Raw genomic sequence first — 17,308 nt, forward strand, 5'->3', positions numbered from 1 at the left:
CATCGCAAGCCATATAGCGCACTTGAAACCGTACAACAATAACATCATGTAGTTGGTGTTATGATGGTACTGTACTGTATATACCATATTGCGATGATAGACAGATATACATACTTATAAATAACTAATTAATATGATTATCAATTAAAGAAATGTTTATTTTATATATGTGTGTATATATATATATATATATATATATATGTACAGTATGTGTGTGTGTGTGTGTGTGTGTGTGTGTGTGTGCGTGCGTGTATATAGTAATTTTATTAATATCTATATCATAAGGAATAAGTACAATACACATACTCATCAATAACTAATTAGTTTAATTAAAACCATTATATATACTGCCCACTCCTGGAGTATGAAAGCCGAAGGCAGATACATTCCTTCATTAAATATGAATATCAAATTGCAACAGAGGAATGAGTTTACAGTCATTTGTTGGGTGTCCTAAAGCACATTTACTTTGTATCAAGTTTCAAAAATGATATTAGTGCAGCTGAGATCCCTTGTTTCACCTTGACCTCAGTGGTTTATTCATTTCACGAGAGGACATGTGAAGATAAATCTGTGTTAAGGCTGATGATATGATAGGCCATTATTGTTGTCCACTCTGAGGTTATAATTTACTACAGAAATCATGCATCCTCATATTTACTGCTATTCAGAGTAAAATAACCTTGCAGTAAATGTTATGAATTTGAAGGTTAAAGATGTGGATCAAAGCAAAATGGCAAGTAATTGCCAATTATGCTGTCAACATCTGACGTCTAGACTGCGGAGGAGCGACTCGAGTAAGAACAGAACACTGTAACTTGCATTTGTAATATAAGGCCTAAAAGGAGAGAAAACTGTGAGGTCGACAGATAGATGGAGGGTGAAAGAGGAGACGAGAAAGCCGGAGAACTCTGATGACAGCAGGTGGGCTGATGAATGTGAGGTAAATGGACAGGTAGACAAACAACTTATCGACAAAGCGGTTGGTCTGTTGACTGACTCCTTGATTGATTGTGGGGTTTTGAGCTAGTTTCTTGAGTTTCCCCTTTATTCCTTATGCCAGCTCTGATTTTTACCCAAACCCCTTGAGGACTTTTGATAAATTAAGACTAATTTGGATATTTCTGGAGTAGGAGCTCATTTTTTGTCTGCCTTCAGCGCTGAAAAAATGAATTTGGCCTTAAGTAAGTTTGCTCTTTTGATTAATTTTAATCATGTTTTTCATTTCACTAAATAATAACGAGCGGTTTTGATATGAATTCTTTGTGCTTTGAACAAAACTATGTCAATTAATTAAAACCAATCAGCGAAAAAATGGAGTTGTTCCAGCTGAGGTCCTGCCTTCGTACAGTATCTGAATATGAGGACTTTAAATAGTTTATGTTAGTAATTACACTGAACAAAATTATAAACGCAACACTTTTTTTTTTTGCCCCCTTTTTCATGAGCTGAACTCAGAGATCTAAGACTTTTTCTATGTACACAAAAGGCCTATTTCTCTCAAATATTGTTCACAAATCTGTCTAAATCTGTGTTAGTGAGCACTTCTCCTTTGCCGAGATACTTCATCCACCTCACAGGTGTGGCATATCAAGATGCTGATTAGACAGCATGATTATTGCACAGGTGTGCCTTAGGCTGGCCACAATAAAAGGCCACTCTAAAATGTGCAGTTTTACTGTATTGGCGGGGTCCGGGGGGAGGGGATCCGAAAACCAGTCAGTATCTGGTGTGACCACCATTTGCCTCACGCAGTGCAACACATCTCCTTCGCATAGAGTTGATCAGGTTGTTGATTGTGGCCTGTGGAATGTTGGTCCACTCCTCTTCAATGGCTGTGCAAAGTTGCTGGATATTGGCAGGAACTGGAACACGCTGTCGTATACGCCGATCCAGAGCATCCCAAACATGCTCAATGGGTGACATGTCCGGTGAGTATGCTGGCCATGCAAGAACTGGGATGTTTTCAGCTTCCGGGAATTGTGTACAGATCCTTGCAACATGGGGCCGTGCATTATCAGCATGAGGAACATGAGGTGATGGTCGTGGATGAGTGGCACAACAATGGGCCTCAGGATCTCGTCACGGTATCTCTGTGCATTCAAAATGCCATCAATAAAATGCACCTGTGTTCGTTGTCCAAAACATACGCCTTCCCATACTATAACCCCACCACCTCCATGGGCCACTCGATCCACAACGTTGACATCAGAAAACCGCTCACCCACACGACGCCATACACGCTGTCTGCCATCTGCCCTGTACAGTGATAACCGGGATTCATCCGTGAAGAGAACATCTCTCCAAAGTGCCAGACGCCATCGAATGTGAGCATTTGCCCACTCAAGTCGGTTACGACGAACTGCAGTCAGGTCGAGACCCCGATGAGGACGACGAGCATGCAGATGAGCTTTCCTGAGACGTTTTCTGACAGTTTGTGCAGAAATTCTTTGGTTATGCAAACCGATTGTTGCAGCAGCTGTCCAGGTGGCTGGTCTCAGACGATCTTGGAGGTGAAGATGCTGGATGTGGAGGTCCTGGGCTGGTGTGGTTACACGTGGTCTGCGGTTGTGAGGCCGGTTGGATGTACTGCCAAATTCTCTGAAACGCCTTTGGAGACGGCTTATGGTAGAGAAATGAACATTCACGGGCAACAGCTCTGGTGGACATTCCTGCAGTCGGCATGCCAATTGCACGCTCCCTCAAAACTTGTGACATCTGTGGCATTGTGCTGTGTGATAAAACTGCGCATTTTAGAGTGGCCTTTTATTGTGGCCAGCCTAAGGCACACCTGTGCAATAATCATGCTGTCTAATCAGCATCTTGATATGCCACACCTGTGAGGTGGATGGAGTATCTCGGCAAAGGAGAAGTGCTCACTAACACAGATTTAGACAGATTTGTGAACAATATTTGAGAGAAATAGGCCTTTTTCTTTGAGTTCAGCTCATGAAAAATGGGGGCAAAAACAAAAGTGTTGCATTTATAATTTTGTTCAATGTAATATGGGTTATCTGTGTTTATCATTCAGTTTAGACCCTTTAAGGCAAATCTGTTCACTCTGCAACCATATTTGTAACACCCTCCGGGCCTTACGCCTTTCCAACCGTACAAGTATAGCTCTTGTCTACTTCAATGGAGAAAAACCAGAATGGCTGTTACTGTTTGTCAAGATTGTGTTTCAAATCAGGAAAATCCATCTCGAATGTGTCTTGGAGCATCATAAACTGATCAGCCACAACATTAAAACCACTGACAGGTGAGTTGAATAACATTGATTTTATTGTTACAATGGCACCTGTCAAGGGGTGGGATATACTAGGCAGCAAGTGAACAGTCAGGTTATGAATTTCACTTTTTGGAAGCAGGAGAAATCTGAAGTCAAAAGATCTGAGTGACTTTGACAAGGTCTAAGAGTACAACAGCGATGTAGTCAAAACAAAAGGTTTTTCCTTTGTGTTTTTGAAAAGTTTTGTATACAGACTACAATATACAATTTGCTGGACTAAAAAATCGGATGCATGTAGGCCCCACCTTGCAAGATTTTAAGGATCTGCTGCTAATGTCTTCATGCCAGATACCACAGGACACATTCAGAGGTCCTGTGGAGTCACTTGTTTTGGGGTCCCTATACAATATTAGGTTGTTGCCAATCTGTGTATGTGTAAAACGAAGATAACTACATTTTATGCAACAACTTATCTTGAAAAACAAATCCATTTTTTGGTAAGCTTAAGAACAACAAAAACAGTTTTTCAATCTTTTTCAAGGGAGATGCATCTTGTTGTAGCCTATATTACCAAGCTGCTGTTGGTGCCTTCACTTTTTGGAGCATCTTATTCAGAGTCTTTTTATTTGCAGAAGGCTGCTTTTTGACAGAGGGCGACTCTCGGTTGCTTGTGTTTCCAGCTCTGCTAACTCGACGGTTTGACAAGCACACATATGAAGGAGCTGGTTACTGTTCCATGTGCCTGAATTGCACACAGCTGGAAAAAAGCTGAACGTATGTTCATTATGCTATATTTTAAACAGGAACGTTGACATTTGAAGCTCATGCTCAAAATTTCACAATTACTAGTGCAGCTTCTCTTGATGAGGGTGGATAATTATAATACCGACAACAAAATAATTTCTGGACCACATCAGTATGAAAATATTATTAACTAACAGTTTATAGCTGTTTGCAGTTCTGTTTGACTGAAAATTCAACAGCACAAAAAGCTGAAAACCTTTTTTTGAAAGCTCATGGGTGTCCATACTTACTGTAGCTGCAGTGCAAAGGAAGGACAAACAGAGTTTTCTGCAGTGTTCTGAACACCTCCTGGCATAGTTTTCACAGCACAAATGGCAGCTTGTTTACCAGCTGACAGAATAGTTGTTCTTATTTTTTCAAACTACCTGAAATGGATTTCTCAAACAAACCTGCCTGTTACGGATTTGACATCCAAACAAGTTGCATTTTGGTGGCTTATCTTTTAACTTGGTAGCCTACTAACACTGCCATACTGACTCATTCTTAATACCCATACAAAGCACTGTGTGTGTACTATGGTAATACAAAAGTACATTTTGCAGTTCAGTTTTGTTTCATACATTTTCAGTGAGGCCCTAAAATTGATGCCATACATTCCTTTATAGGCCTTATTTTGATGGACTTGAATAGATGTTGATAACTTGGCCCAGACAGACTTTTTGGATGGGAAAAATCTGCAGATTTGCAAAAATATTGTTTAAATAATGTGACAACTGTGTAAAAAGAGTGTGCATGTGCAGTTGCATGTGTCAGTGTTGATCAATGTAACACTGACTTTAAACAAACTCCTTTTCAAACAGAGATGCTGCTTTTGATTAACACAACAGCAGGAAACAGAAAACAATGACCTCAAAATAACCCTCAAAATGTTTTTTTGGATGATACAAGCGCATCTGCACTCTACATCTGTAAATCTCAGTGCCATAAAGTGGTGTCTGCAAAATACACAGGTCAGACAAGTGCAAGAGTACAATCTGTTCAAGAACAGTAAACACTCTATTAATCAGCCAGTATTTTATATAGTTCTGTTCATAGCTATAAGAAAAATGTGTGTGCAAATATGCGTTATATTTTAAAAATATTTAATAATGTCACATGTTGTGCATGCACAATTAAGTAAATATAAACAGAATTCGCAATCGTGTTTTAAGTTTGACCACAACATGCTTCCAATAAACTGCGTCACAAAAGACACACTATACACTATGCATTTATGAATGTACTTATGCACTATGTACTCAACCATGTAGTGTATGAATTTTATAAGGTCATTTTGTCATTAATAATTGGAGTTTGATAGCTCATCCCCCTTCGTAACATAATTAAATCTGCAACAGTTGAGTGCATGGAGTGTCCAACATTCTATACTTCAGTTTTTTGGTTAAGTGCATCATCCAGGTATTTAAAGTATTTAAAGGAATTTTCAGTGTGAACACAGTACTCGCACTATTTATACTACAAAACATCATAGAATAGTGCATAAGTATGCGATTTGGGATGTACCTATCCACCTTATTCCTAAACGTGGAAGTAAGCCCATGGGCGAGACTTCCGGTTCATTAGCCGCTATAAGGAAATAATGAGAAGAATAACAACATGCAGTAAACAGTAAAACTGTTTGCACTACAAACCAGTGTCATAATTAAAATAAACGAAAATAATATGGTAAGACAAACGAATTAGCAAAATCAAGCAGCAAAATGATCGGTTTTGTACAGCTAAAAATAGCTGGAAGTAAATGAGACCGGAAGCAAGACCCATAAAATTTACAAATGGCCACGCCCTTTTTTACGTGAAGAATAAGGTGGATAGTCTTTGGGTCCACATCGCGGGCGTGCATCTGCTTTTCCTTGTCTCAACAACTTTGCAGAAAAGACTCTTTCTGGTAAAATATAACCACCCAATGTTTAAGTATGATCAAACCTGTATAATTTCAAGTGTACTCTGAGTTTTGTTATCTGACAGAGTAACGGTTTCTGTTAAATTGGCGTTTTAGTGGTGTCTGGATGAATCTGTTCCTTCGAACAGCCTGTTTCCAGAAGCGTTTCAAAAAGTTGTTTTGAATGATTACATTTTCAATGTTTATCCAAATACCAAATATTATTAATAATTGTGTTTATTGTTATTGTAAGTTTCTAAATGAAGACTGTAGCAACCATAAGCTTGTAAATATGTGTAGTAAAGGTGCGTTCGCACCATATCGTACACTGTAAAAAATTACCATGATTTTAACAGTAAAAAACTGTGAAAATGTTACAGTAAAAACCTGTTAAATGGTTAATGGTAAGTTCCCCTAATATATACGGTGAAAAACTGTAATAGACATTTCAGACAATTTTACGGTGAAATTCCATTTTTGGAAGGGAAAAAGAATGTAAAATTTACAGGGAAAAAACTTAAATTGACCTTCCCATAATTCCCTGTGTTGCATTTCAAATTGGATGTTTTTTCTTTGAAATAACTGTGTTTCTTCTTAGTTTTTTTCTGATCAGTTATGTTTATTAGGGTTGTATGTTACATCTAATGTTGTTAAATTCATGTTTATTTCAGTTTAATGAGTCTCACCATGATGGTGTAGTGTTTGTGTGATTGACATTGTGCACATTCTATATATGTTATTATTTAAAAGCTGCTTGTGATGGGCTTTGGTTCATCATGTGACTTTCTCATCACCTTCTCCATTTGGTGGTTATCAGTTTATTACAAAGGTACAAAACAGATTTTAGTACTTCAATAGGTTGGTAGGCTATATTAACATTATATTAACATTATATAATGAAGTTAATGAAGTTACGGTATTTAACTGTAAATTTAAGTTAAAACCGTAAAACCTAAAATGTTGCTACCGTGTTTTTTACGGTAGAATCCATGCAACCACAGCTGCGTTTTTTTACCGTAAATTTTACGGATTTTTTTTTACAGTGTAATTACTGTGATTACGAGATACCAACTTGAAAAAAGCATTCACATCCTGGTAACACTCGTAATTACAACTTGTGAACTGTGAGTTTTCTGAGAGCTACGGCTTATACCATGTGACCGCTGCACCTCCCACGGAACCAGAGAAAAATGGCGTCACTTACAGTAGTCATATGTAATTAATTGTTGACTGTTGCTATAAAAACGGAAAATCCCCAGTCCGAGGACGTGAACAGCACTGAGTTAAAAAACATACTAAATGGTGTTTTTTTTATTTATTTTTTTATCTAAAAATGCACAAAGTTTCCTGTAAGGGGTAGGTTTAGGTGTAGGGTTGGTGTAGGGCAATAGCACATACAGTTTGTACAGTATAAAAACCATGAAGAGTCCCTGTAAACCACAAATACTGTGTGTGTGTGTGTGTGTGTGTGTGTGTGTGTGTACCTGTTTTTCTATTCAGGTGGGGACTTAAACCTGAATACACACTGACTCATGGGGACTTGTTTCACGGTGGGGACCTAAATTGAGGTCCCCACGGGTAAACAAGCTAATAAATCACACAGAATTTAGTTTTTTTGAAAATCTAAAAATGCAGAAAGTTTCCTGTAAGGGGTAGGTTTAAGTGTAGGGTTGGTGTAGGGCAATAGAATATAGGGTCTGTACAGTAGAAAAAGCATTACGCCTATGGAGAGTCCCCACAAGGATAACAAACCAGACGTGTGTTTCTACTATTCGCACCATCAGAAAAATCCTCGATAGGCTCCAAATGCTCTTAACTGTCAGCTCACTCATCGGTTCTCGGCTCATTGTGATTCGGACATGTTCGCTTTCCGGTCGAATGAGTCATAGAGTTGACCGAATCGTTCAGCCCAGTGCGGTGAGCGAATAGTTTAGTGAACCGGTTCGAATGATCCGATTCTGAAAGAACGATTCGCTCACGGATCGGACTTCGCTTGTAGACACGGTGTAAGCGCAAGATAGGGAGGGGGGCGGATTTCAGGAGCTCTCCACCACAAACGTGTCCTTACACCACAGGAATGAAGCAAATCAAACGGACGCCCAGCACACAGTTATTTTGCATAACTTTATGGTTTATTATCTAAATCTGCGTCTTTTTTGTTTCTCATAGACTTAACGGGGAAAGTTTTATATCTGAGGAGGAATACCTGGCAACGAACGGAACGCATCATCCGCAACCCGTCACACCTTCGCCTCAGCATTTGAGTGCGTTGAGGAGATCGGATCTGCTTTCGGACTGCATTTTCTTGTTTGTTTCTTTTTGGGGGTGAGGGACAAGTCCCTTGAAGTACGTATAATTTTCTTTTACAAAATGAGTGTGGATCTCTAGTTCTGTGCCCCGGTTTTCAGTAGGTTTGTGCGGATCATCTTGTGAAGTAGTTTTAGTTCCCGTAGACTGTTGTGTTGTCTCCCTTTTCTCTTTCTTGGATGCTGGAATTTAAGACTGACAGTCCCGTTCTCTCCTCATGCTCATGAAAACAACTCTCGGATGGTAAGGATTCCAGAGAATGGTCAATGATCGATGGAAAATCATGAACAGTGTTTCAGAACTCGAGGATGGACAGCAGCATAAATCGCAGGTATGTTTCACGCGCATCATGTTGGGAGTCTATTATGTCTATTAGACCTGTGTCGATGCATTCGTGATGCTCAGGCAGGTCAAAAACTATAACTATGACCATATGCAGGTCTCTTAGCGTTTATATAGACAGCAAACAAATTCCATGAGATATTACTCAGAGCTGAATGTTTTGGAACACATGCCACTATTGACAAATCTCGAACACGTCATGCGTTCAAACCTTGAGGCATAAACTATTTTTTTAAACAAATATTTAATTCAATTATAGTAAGAAATTTTATTATGTGTCTTTTTGACTTATAATTAATTGCTTTAAGGAGTATGACTACATATTTTTCATATAGGCTGTATATATATATATATATATATATATATATATGTTAATGTCAATTTTATTTATATAGCACTATTAAAAACAACTATGGGTTGACCAATGTGCTGCACAATAAAAGCAATTCAAAAAAGACCATAATAGAATAGAATAGAAGTTAGACCATAATAATTGCACATGCAGAAAATATTCCTTTAATAATAATGATTATTATAATTATAATATGGATATAAAAATGGTCAGCATTGCATACTCTTTGTCAGAAAAAGTACAATTTAGTGAAAGCAAATAAAATTGGTGAATTTAAAGAATCATTTGCTACTAAGAATCACTCAAAATTATTTGAAGGCAGAAAATCTTTGGTAAATTTTGCAACCGACTATCGCCCAAAGGGATGCTGATAATCTGACAATACCAAAATATTGACAGATTAATCGTTTTAAAATAAGTTTATTGCTAGTAAAGAATAAGCCCCTTTAGTTCTCAAGCGTTCAGAGTGATATAGTACCAGTGTCAGATGATACCTCTCTCCATGCCCTCTGCACACGAGGGAATACATTTGTTTCTATTATGCAGCTCACACAGAACTAAGGGATTAAGCTCAGCCCCTCAATGTATGAGCGACTGCATGACTGCCAGAAAATTTCACTCATGAATGTTGGAAGTTCATGCATTCACTGCAGAGAGAGCACATCACAGAGCTGACGGTGGAGCTCAGTGTGCTGAAGGGTGTTGCATCTTTGCTTTCTTTATCTCTCACTGTCTATTTCAAAGCTTGTTTGAAAAAATCTATATCTCGCCACTGCCTGCATTTCACAGCCACTGTAATCTGCTGCGAGCATTTATGGGGGAATGTACATAACATGCTGTTTATAGCAATCCTGATTATAGAGGTTTAAGGATGGGATCACAGCCATAACAGCTGTTTATTACTGCTATCATCCTCACGTGGCGTCCTCTAACCTTCTCTCAGTGGGGGTGTGAAATGTGCATAATACAATGCCCTTTCAGGAATATGTCAAGCCCTGCTTTTGAAGCGTCAACGTCAACATGAGCCTCTTGTTCTAATGGCACTTCTTTATTTGCCCGTCTTGTGTAACTGAGTCATTTTAACACGCAGCACAACTGAAGTGCCGTGCCAGTTTATCAAACTGCCTGGGCTTGTTTGCTTTGTGCTGCATAAGTTATTTTAGGGGTTGTTAATTAATCAACGTGAATTCGTCTGCCATCCATTTCTGACTGATGTTTATTAATAAAATATTCACTTGGGAGAGAGAAAGAGAGAGAGAGGAGGGGTGGGATCTCATGGGACGAATAAAACTGTTCACCTGCTGTGCCGGAGCGTTCAGACTTTGATGGACACGATTTGTAATTCCTCATGCTGCTCTTTGTGTCTTGATTTTTATAGTTGAGTATAATAGGTGAAGCCTCTGGTCTGTTGTGCAGGTTAAAAATAGGCTTAAGGGTACTGTGAGACAGGCGTACAGGTAAAAGAAGGATTTGCATTTTTTAGCTTTCCTTCAGCGATGTGGTGTGTGTTATATAATGGCCAAAGGAGTCACAGTAAGCTAGTTTAAGTAAAATTATTGTATGGTATGGTCAGATGGACTCATTAGCTCCTTGTTCCTGGAGATTTTTCATTGTCGGCCCACCCGTGTTGCAGACACACACACGATCACACTCTAGAACAAAACAGCTGCAGTGTTTTTTTAAAACTCTCTTTCTGTCATTATTTACCAACCTTCATGTCTTTCCAAAAGCGTATGATATTCTTTTTTTGGTGAAACACAAGCCATTTGAAAGCCATTTTGTGTAAAATTTAAGTGAATGGTGACCAGTGGTCACCAAAACGACCTTAAAAAGAGCCCACACAAATCGTGCACTACAATCTACAGGGCTGTTCACACCAAGAACGATAACTATATGTTTTAATAAACATTCTAATTCTATGAGAATAGGTTCACTCTTGAAAGTAGGTTCTTTATTGTCATCTGTGCTTCCGTGAAGAACCTTTGAAGAACATTTTCATTGTACAACCTTCAAATGGTTATGTGTTCTTTATGCTTTGAAAATAATTTTTCTTTGGGAAACCCAAAATGGTTATTCACTGTGAAAACCACCTTTTGGAACCTTTATTTTGAAGAGTCTATGTCCATACCACAGCTATAATGATAATGAAAGAGAGGAACGATATTGTTGATTGTCCAGCTGATAAAAATGTTGACAATCAGCCAGAATGTAGCTGAATTTAAAGAGGTTGAGCATTTAAAGCGGCAGATGACAGAACTGCAGTTTGCGCTTATAATAACTAAATGTAATTGTTCATCGGTGTGGATACTAATATAATTATCATTTTTGGTGTGAACGAGTTCATTCAAAGGTTTGCGAAAAGTCTTTGGTTTTCTGTGTCTTTTACCCTATTTGTGACATGTATATAGTGCACGGTTTGTATGGACTGCTGTTTTTATGATGCTTTATGAATTTTTATGTTACCGTCTTGTCATTTCTGGAGCTTGACAGCCCCTGGTCACCACTGACTGTCATTGAATGGGAGAGAATAACGTGAACATCCTGCCAAACATGTCTTTTCCTTCTCATTCGGGTTTGGAACGTCATGAAGGTGAGTAAAGAATGACAAAACATCCGTTCTTGAGTGAACAGTCTGTTTCTTTAAGCTGCTACTGTATTTTTAACCATGGAAACTACAGGCTAAAACATCTGACTGGTTTTTCAGAGCAGGTAATTGATTTGCTTGTCGGCTTTTTGACTTACAGGCATTTTACTATAAAGGGCTGGAGTGATTGAGGATTTTGAAAGGTGTAAGAAACATTTGCCATCCTGTAGAGCCGAAAAAATGAGCAGTGGCCATTACAACTTGCAGACTTCATCTCAGCAAAGGGTGATAGCAGCCACCTGAAGTTAAATAGAGTTTTATCAATTCATTTTCCTCTCAAATGTGTCAAGCTGCTTAAGTTGTAGTAGCTATTAGGATTTGCAAAGTGAACAGACTTGCTGACAGCCTGGGTAGCTTTTCATCAGGACGAAGTGTAGATGTGGAGGAAACCCAGATACTTTATCTCTAGACTTAATCTTTGGAGAATCTGCGAAGTCGTGCCCAGCTGTTGTCTGCTTTCTGTCCAGCAATTCCCCATTGGCGCACACAGCAATTCAATGCGGCCAAACAAAGACAATGTGAGAGATGTTTACCAATTGTGTGCTGGACACAATGGGGATGGAAAGTCCAAACATGTGGTCCGAAATTCATTTCTTCGGGATGCTTGTCAAACACGGCGCTGCCAATTAAACACTCCTCCAAAAACCTGGAAGCCTGCTGTTCTGTAATGAAAGCTGTAACCGCATGACTGAACATAGCCATTATGTGTGTATGGGATAAAACACTAGATACCTAGTGCGTCCCCTAGCTGTATGCTGCGACAAATCTAAAACACTTCCCGTTTCATTATGTCGTGACGCTCATGTGCTTTTTCAGCCGTATTAATGACAAAACCCTGCTTATTCTCTTCTCAAAGCCGTATATTTCTCTCACAATAGTACTTATGGTATTTTATGTTTGATCCAGGAAAAAAATGGGTTTAAATCAATCAGCTGTGGCTCGAATTAAAAAAAAAAAAATCCTTCAAAACCCCTCCTTCTTTCCATCCTTGTGGTGTTTCGGTGTTTATTGTGGCTGGAAATGCTATCAGAATTTCAACCATACCTTAGTTCTCGTCAATCTCTCCTGTATGCATAATAAAGTCTTCTGGCCTTGGTTGTAGCACATTGACAGTGGATGGATGTGAAAGCTATTAAGTCCCTGCAGATATATGGTTTTCCCTTCTTTGCTGTTATCTGTGCTGGATATCCATCACAGGATTGTGGGGCTATTTGGGGGCGTATGAATCCTGATATATGGAGTCCCACAGGCGAGGGTCTCGCTCTAAGAGTAGTTGTATAATTATAGCCCATCAATGGCTCTCCTAGATGGCGTCTGTATATCAAACTGTCATGGATCGTTTTTTCAGTGTGATGGAGCGAATGTTATTTGGTTTAACCTCTGACATCATTCGGATGATCCCCGACGTGTCTCTTCCCTCTCACCTTCAACAATAAGGAATGATTTTTAAGATGAGGTATGGGAGTAAACAATCTAATTTGCTCTGGGTCAGATCTGTTGACATTTTGCAAAAGCCACTTTTATTTAATTCAGGACTATAGACACACCTTTTGGTATTTATCTTGTGTTTGACATTTCTTCTCCGCTTTTGAGATTAAACCCATCTTTAGTCAACCTGAATGAAACAGGAGACACGGTGCTCAGAAATCTTATAAAAATATGTGGACATTGTCGACTAATTTAAATTCATTAAACAGTTGCACTGCTTTTGCACACTTTATATTTTAATGAAAAAACATGCATCTTGTACATATTCCCAATGGAAAAGTGCAGCATGCAAATTGTTTTCAGCACGTGCAATGCTGAGATTTTATTACAATTTCAAAGTGGCACTTTCATTCTGCAGCACAAACTCTCACCAGAGCAATGGACATAGTCAGTGATGTTGCTTGACCAGTTGTGTTCAAGAGTCAGCAGTTTTCACAGCTTTTATTTTTGGTGGTTTGTGCTATTTTTATTGACACAGGCAGTAGAGAGGCGACAGGGAATTAGTGGGAACGGGAACAGGAGGCAGACCTGGATCTCCCACGAGGACCACAGCTCAACTTGTCTAGAGCATGTGTGTGCTGGTAACATATATATATATATATATATATATATGACCAAAATGTTTTATTTATTTAGATATAGCCTATACCACCTGACATTGTCACTATGGTCCATATGTATATATAAAAATATATATTAGTGTTTAAGTTTTATTTTATACCAAACAAGCTTATTTTTGCATGAAAGGTGTGCTTTTTAAAAAAATGAACACCACTTTAATATTTTGAAGTAATAATTCAATGCATTTACGTATTGTTGAGTCAAAGGCCTTAAAACAGAGCAGCGTTAAACGGGATAATATGATGCATTGCGACAAATACAAAATAGAACATTACATGGTATCAGCACAGTTGTCCAATCCAATAAACAGCCACATATGGTGGAATAAATATAAATGGAGTGGCATTTGCTGTATTATGATGAGCAGGGGAGTGTGAAAATTATAGCCACAAAGCCTATTAGTCCAATGTATTAGAGCAAAGATAATCATATAAAGCAAGTACTTAAGGCGGTCAGTTCTTTGTTTGTCGCCTGGGGAATAAAAGCTGATTTTGAATGTGGTGGATTGTGTTATTAGGAGACAGAATCTCCTGCTGGAGCCAATTGGGGTGGACAGATTATGATCTAGGTGGATTGAATCTGGCAGTATGAGGGATTTGTACGTGACAATGGCTGGCAGAGATTTGTTCAATGTATTGTAAGGTCAGAGCATGCAATTTTTGCTGCTGTTGGATTTGACCCTGGAGTGGCCTTCCACTCGTGCACTTTTGTATAGCAGTAACAGACAGCGATAGCACAGATAAAGATATTTTCTCTGGTGCCGCGATAAAAGTGCATGTTCGTTTGCTCATACTGCATGAGGTCTGCAAGGGATTGCATCTGAACGGATGTGCATCTGTTGTCTTTATCGGGATGTTTCAGGTAAATTCATCTGAGGCTTGTCGTTTTGAGCTCTCTAAAACATCCACCAGTTTCTCAGTGGTGTTTGTGAGGGAATTTTCCACGAAGGCTGATATGTTAATCAATATCAGGAACACTGATAAAAGATTTTAGTGGGTCGATATACACAATAAAACATCAAAATACTGTATCAACATGTAGTCAAAATACTTAAAGTCTTAAAGTCTCTTAAAGTAATAAAATTAATTTAAAATTCAATAAAACACACACACACTATAAGTACAGTACAGTATGTACATATATAAATGCATATGTATAATTCAATACATTAATACAAAAACTTAATCTCAAAGTAAAAAATAAAATTTAGTTTAAATTTTATGTAAAAAATGTGTACATTACTATGTACAGTGTACACACACACAAAACAGTTTAGTTATAATAATATGTCACAATATGTAGTCAAAATAAACTTAATATTTCTAAATTAAATAAAGTGTAATTTAAATATTAAAATGAAATAAAATATTTTAAAATAAAATATTTGTCTGTGTGTGTACATACTGCACATACTATAAATATATAGTAAATATATAATATTATATATTTTTACTTCATTTCATTTTGACTGTATTTTTTAGCACATCCTCACTGTCTCTTCTTACAAACCATTACTGCAAATCCTGCTGTTGCTGTTCAGATTTCTGTTCATGTCTCTTAGAAGGTCTTTAGTCCCATTCACACTTGGGGCAATTTGTGGCAGTTGTGGCAGACAGTTCTGTTGATGTATTCAGCCAGTGGTTAAAGTAGTTTTCTTGCTATCATCAGCAAATGAAATGACCCTGACGTTATAGCTTGCAGTCGTAAGTGAAATGATGAGAACATCTTGTGGTTGATTTGTAGGTCTGTGTGCTAATGAAGTTATATTGGCCATTATCACGACTGGTGGTCTGCTTCTATCGCTTCTGTCAGGAAATCAGTGTGCATTGGCTTTTCAGTTGATTTCTGTACAAACACTAATATAATTGTCACTTACAGCGTTTCAGCAGCATGCAGGACAGGACGATTTGCTTTCTGCCAGTCAATTGGTGTGATTTACAAACTGGATGATGTTTTAGGTGCTCTGGGGAAAGGGCAGTTAATGTGAAAGATCACCAGTCTTTTAAGACTTAGTGCAAGTAATGATTTAAGGCAGGATACCTCGGCTTTTCTGATCTCTGTTGCTGTGTGGTGGCCATTTTGAAGCTGAGTGGTTTTAAAAAGGAAAGATGGAGATTAAACACGTCTGAAACAGGACTCAGCTGTTCTGAGCTCTGTGAATCCCGGAAGCCGTCTGCATTTTTAACCTCTCATGCCCATATTTTTCCCTTGCCAGATTGTCTGATCTCATGACTAGACCTAGGTCTACCCGACTGGGCAATATAAACTGAATATTCACAATTGTTCCAAACCTGTATGAGTTTCTTTTTTCTGTATGACATAAAAGATTCTTTTTTTTGAAAAATAGTAGTAACCAAACATTTGATGGTCCGCATTGACTTCCATTGTGTCGAAAAAATGTTATGGGAGTCATATTTTGTTGCCAAAATTTCTTCTTTTGTGTTCAGCAGAACAGCATGAGGGTGAGTAAATGAAGAGAGAATTTTCTATCTCTTTAAGGATGATTGTGAATATTGTGGATATATGTGGATTTTTAACTTTTAAGTTTCCTAAAGATTGCATCATGCATTTTGAATTTTAAATGCGTCATCACTTAAAAAAATATGATCAGAAGTCCTTGTTTGGCATTTTCATAAATGTAAAAATATATGTAGCCATATATTATTTTTAGTATTAAATACATTTTAGTGTTATTTTTAATGTTAAGATATTACTATATTTTTAAATATATTTTAATATAAATGATCATATTATTATTATTATTATTATTTGTGTTAATTTATTGAAAAATAGTGTGGGAAAACATGACTCCACATGACTAATAATGATGATGATTAATAATAATAATTAAAAATTATGATTATTATTATTATTTATTTTTGATTTTTTTGTGTATGTGTTTCAGTTCATGTATTTTGAATCTAATTGACATCAGTGACCCTTTGGTCGAAATGATGGTTCCTCTGTTTCAAAAATAAATAAATAAATACAATTTAAAATATGTAAATAAATGAATAAAATTGCCTTTTAAGCTGATTCATTGCAAATACATAAATATTAAGGAGTATGTCACGCAGTCCTGTTTGTTTTCTTTTTGGCTCTCTGTTTGAAAGTATTGTGCAAAATCTGATCTTTCATTCAGTTTCTAAGGTTGTTGACTTGCAAATGGTGTGGACAAAAATGATTGATACATTATTTAATGTTTTATGTGCTAAGGCCAACATATGTTTTTTGACTGCTCTGCAGTTAGTAGTTCCACATTAGTGATCTAGTGTTTTTTTGACGTCAAACAAAACAATTTTTTCTTTTTTTTTTTGGTAGCCAAGCAACAGCAGAACAATCATACAATCATTCTTTCTCAAAATGAACAGAAGAGGAGATGATTTTCTGCAGATGCAACAGTGTTGCATATAGATGATAGGGTCTACAATGGGAAAACTGGGACTTTGCTGACAGCTCCTTTTAGCTTGAAGCCATATAGAGAGGATGCTAATGGCCATTCTGCCTTGTGTAATGTCTTGCAGAACCTTATATCTAAGGCATTGCTCATTACGACATCCAGCTCTGCATTCTGCCAACCACCCACTGACTGCACCTATAGATTTCCTGTTGTATCGCATTCAAGTTTCTCCATAACTTCCC

The 17,308-nt window shown here is 37.7% G+C and overlaps 1 protein-coding gene across 2 annotated transcripts in view; it reads left to right on the forward strand.

Annotated features, from left to right (window-relative positions):
* The first annotated feature begins 7,928 nt into the window (after positions 1-7,928).
* fibcd1a (fibrinogen C domain containing 1a) overlaps positions 7,929-17,308 on the forward strand; it is a 105,620-nt gene continuing 96,240 nt past the window's right edge. The window contains exons 1-2 of one of the 2 annotated variants that reach the window (XM_058783746.1): positions 7,929-8,258; positions 8,468-8,550. In XM_058783746.1, the coding sequence (XP_058639729.1) occupies positions 8,479-8,550 (72 nt within the window). In that variant the 5' untranslated portion in view covers positions 7,929-8,258; positions 8,468-8,478. The remainder of the gene's footprint in view (positions 8,259-8,467; positions 8,551-17,308) is intronic. The other variant, XM_058783747.1, reaches the window with a different exon arrangement.

Source organism: Onychostoma macrolepis, chromosome 08, assembly GCF_012432095.1.
Source record: "Onychostoma macrolepis isolate SWU-2019 chromosome 08, ASM1243209v1, whole genome shotgun sequence".
NCBI classification, from domain to species: Eukaryota; Metazoa; Chordata; class Actinopteri; order Cypriniformes; family Cyprinidae; genus Onychostoma; species Onychostoma macrolepis.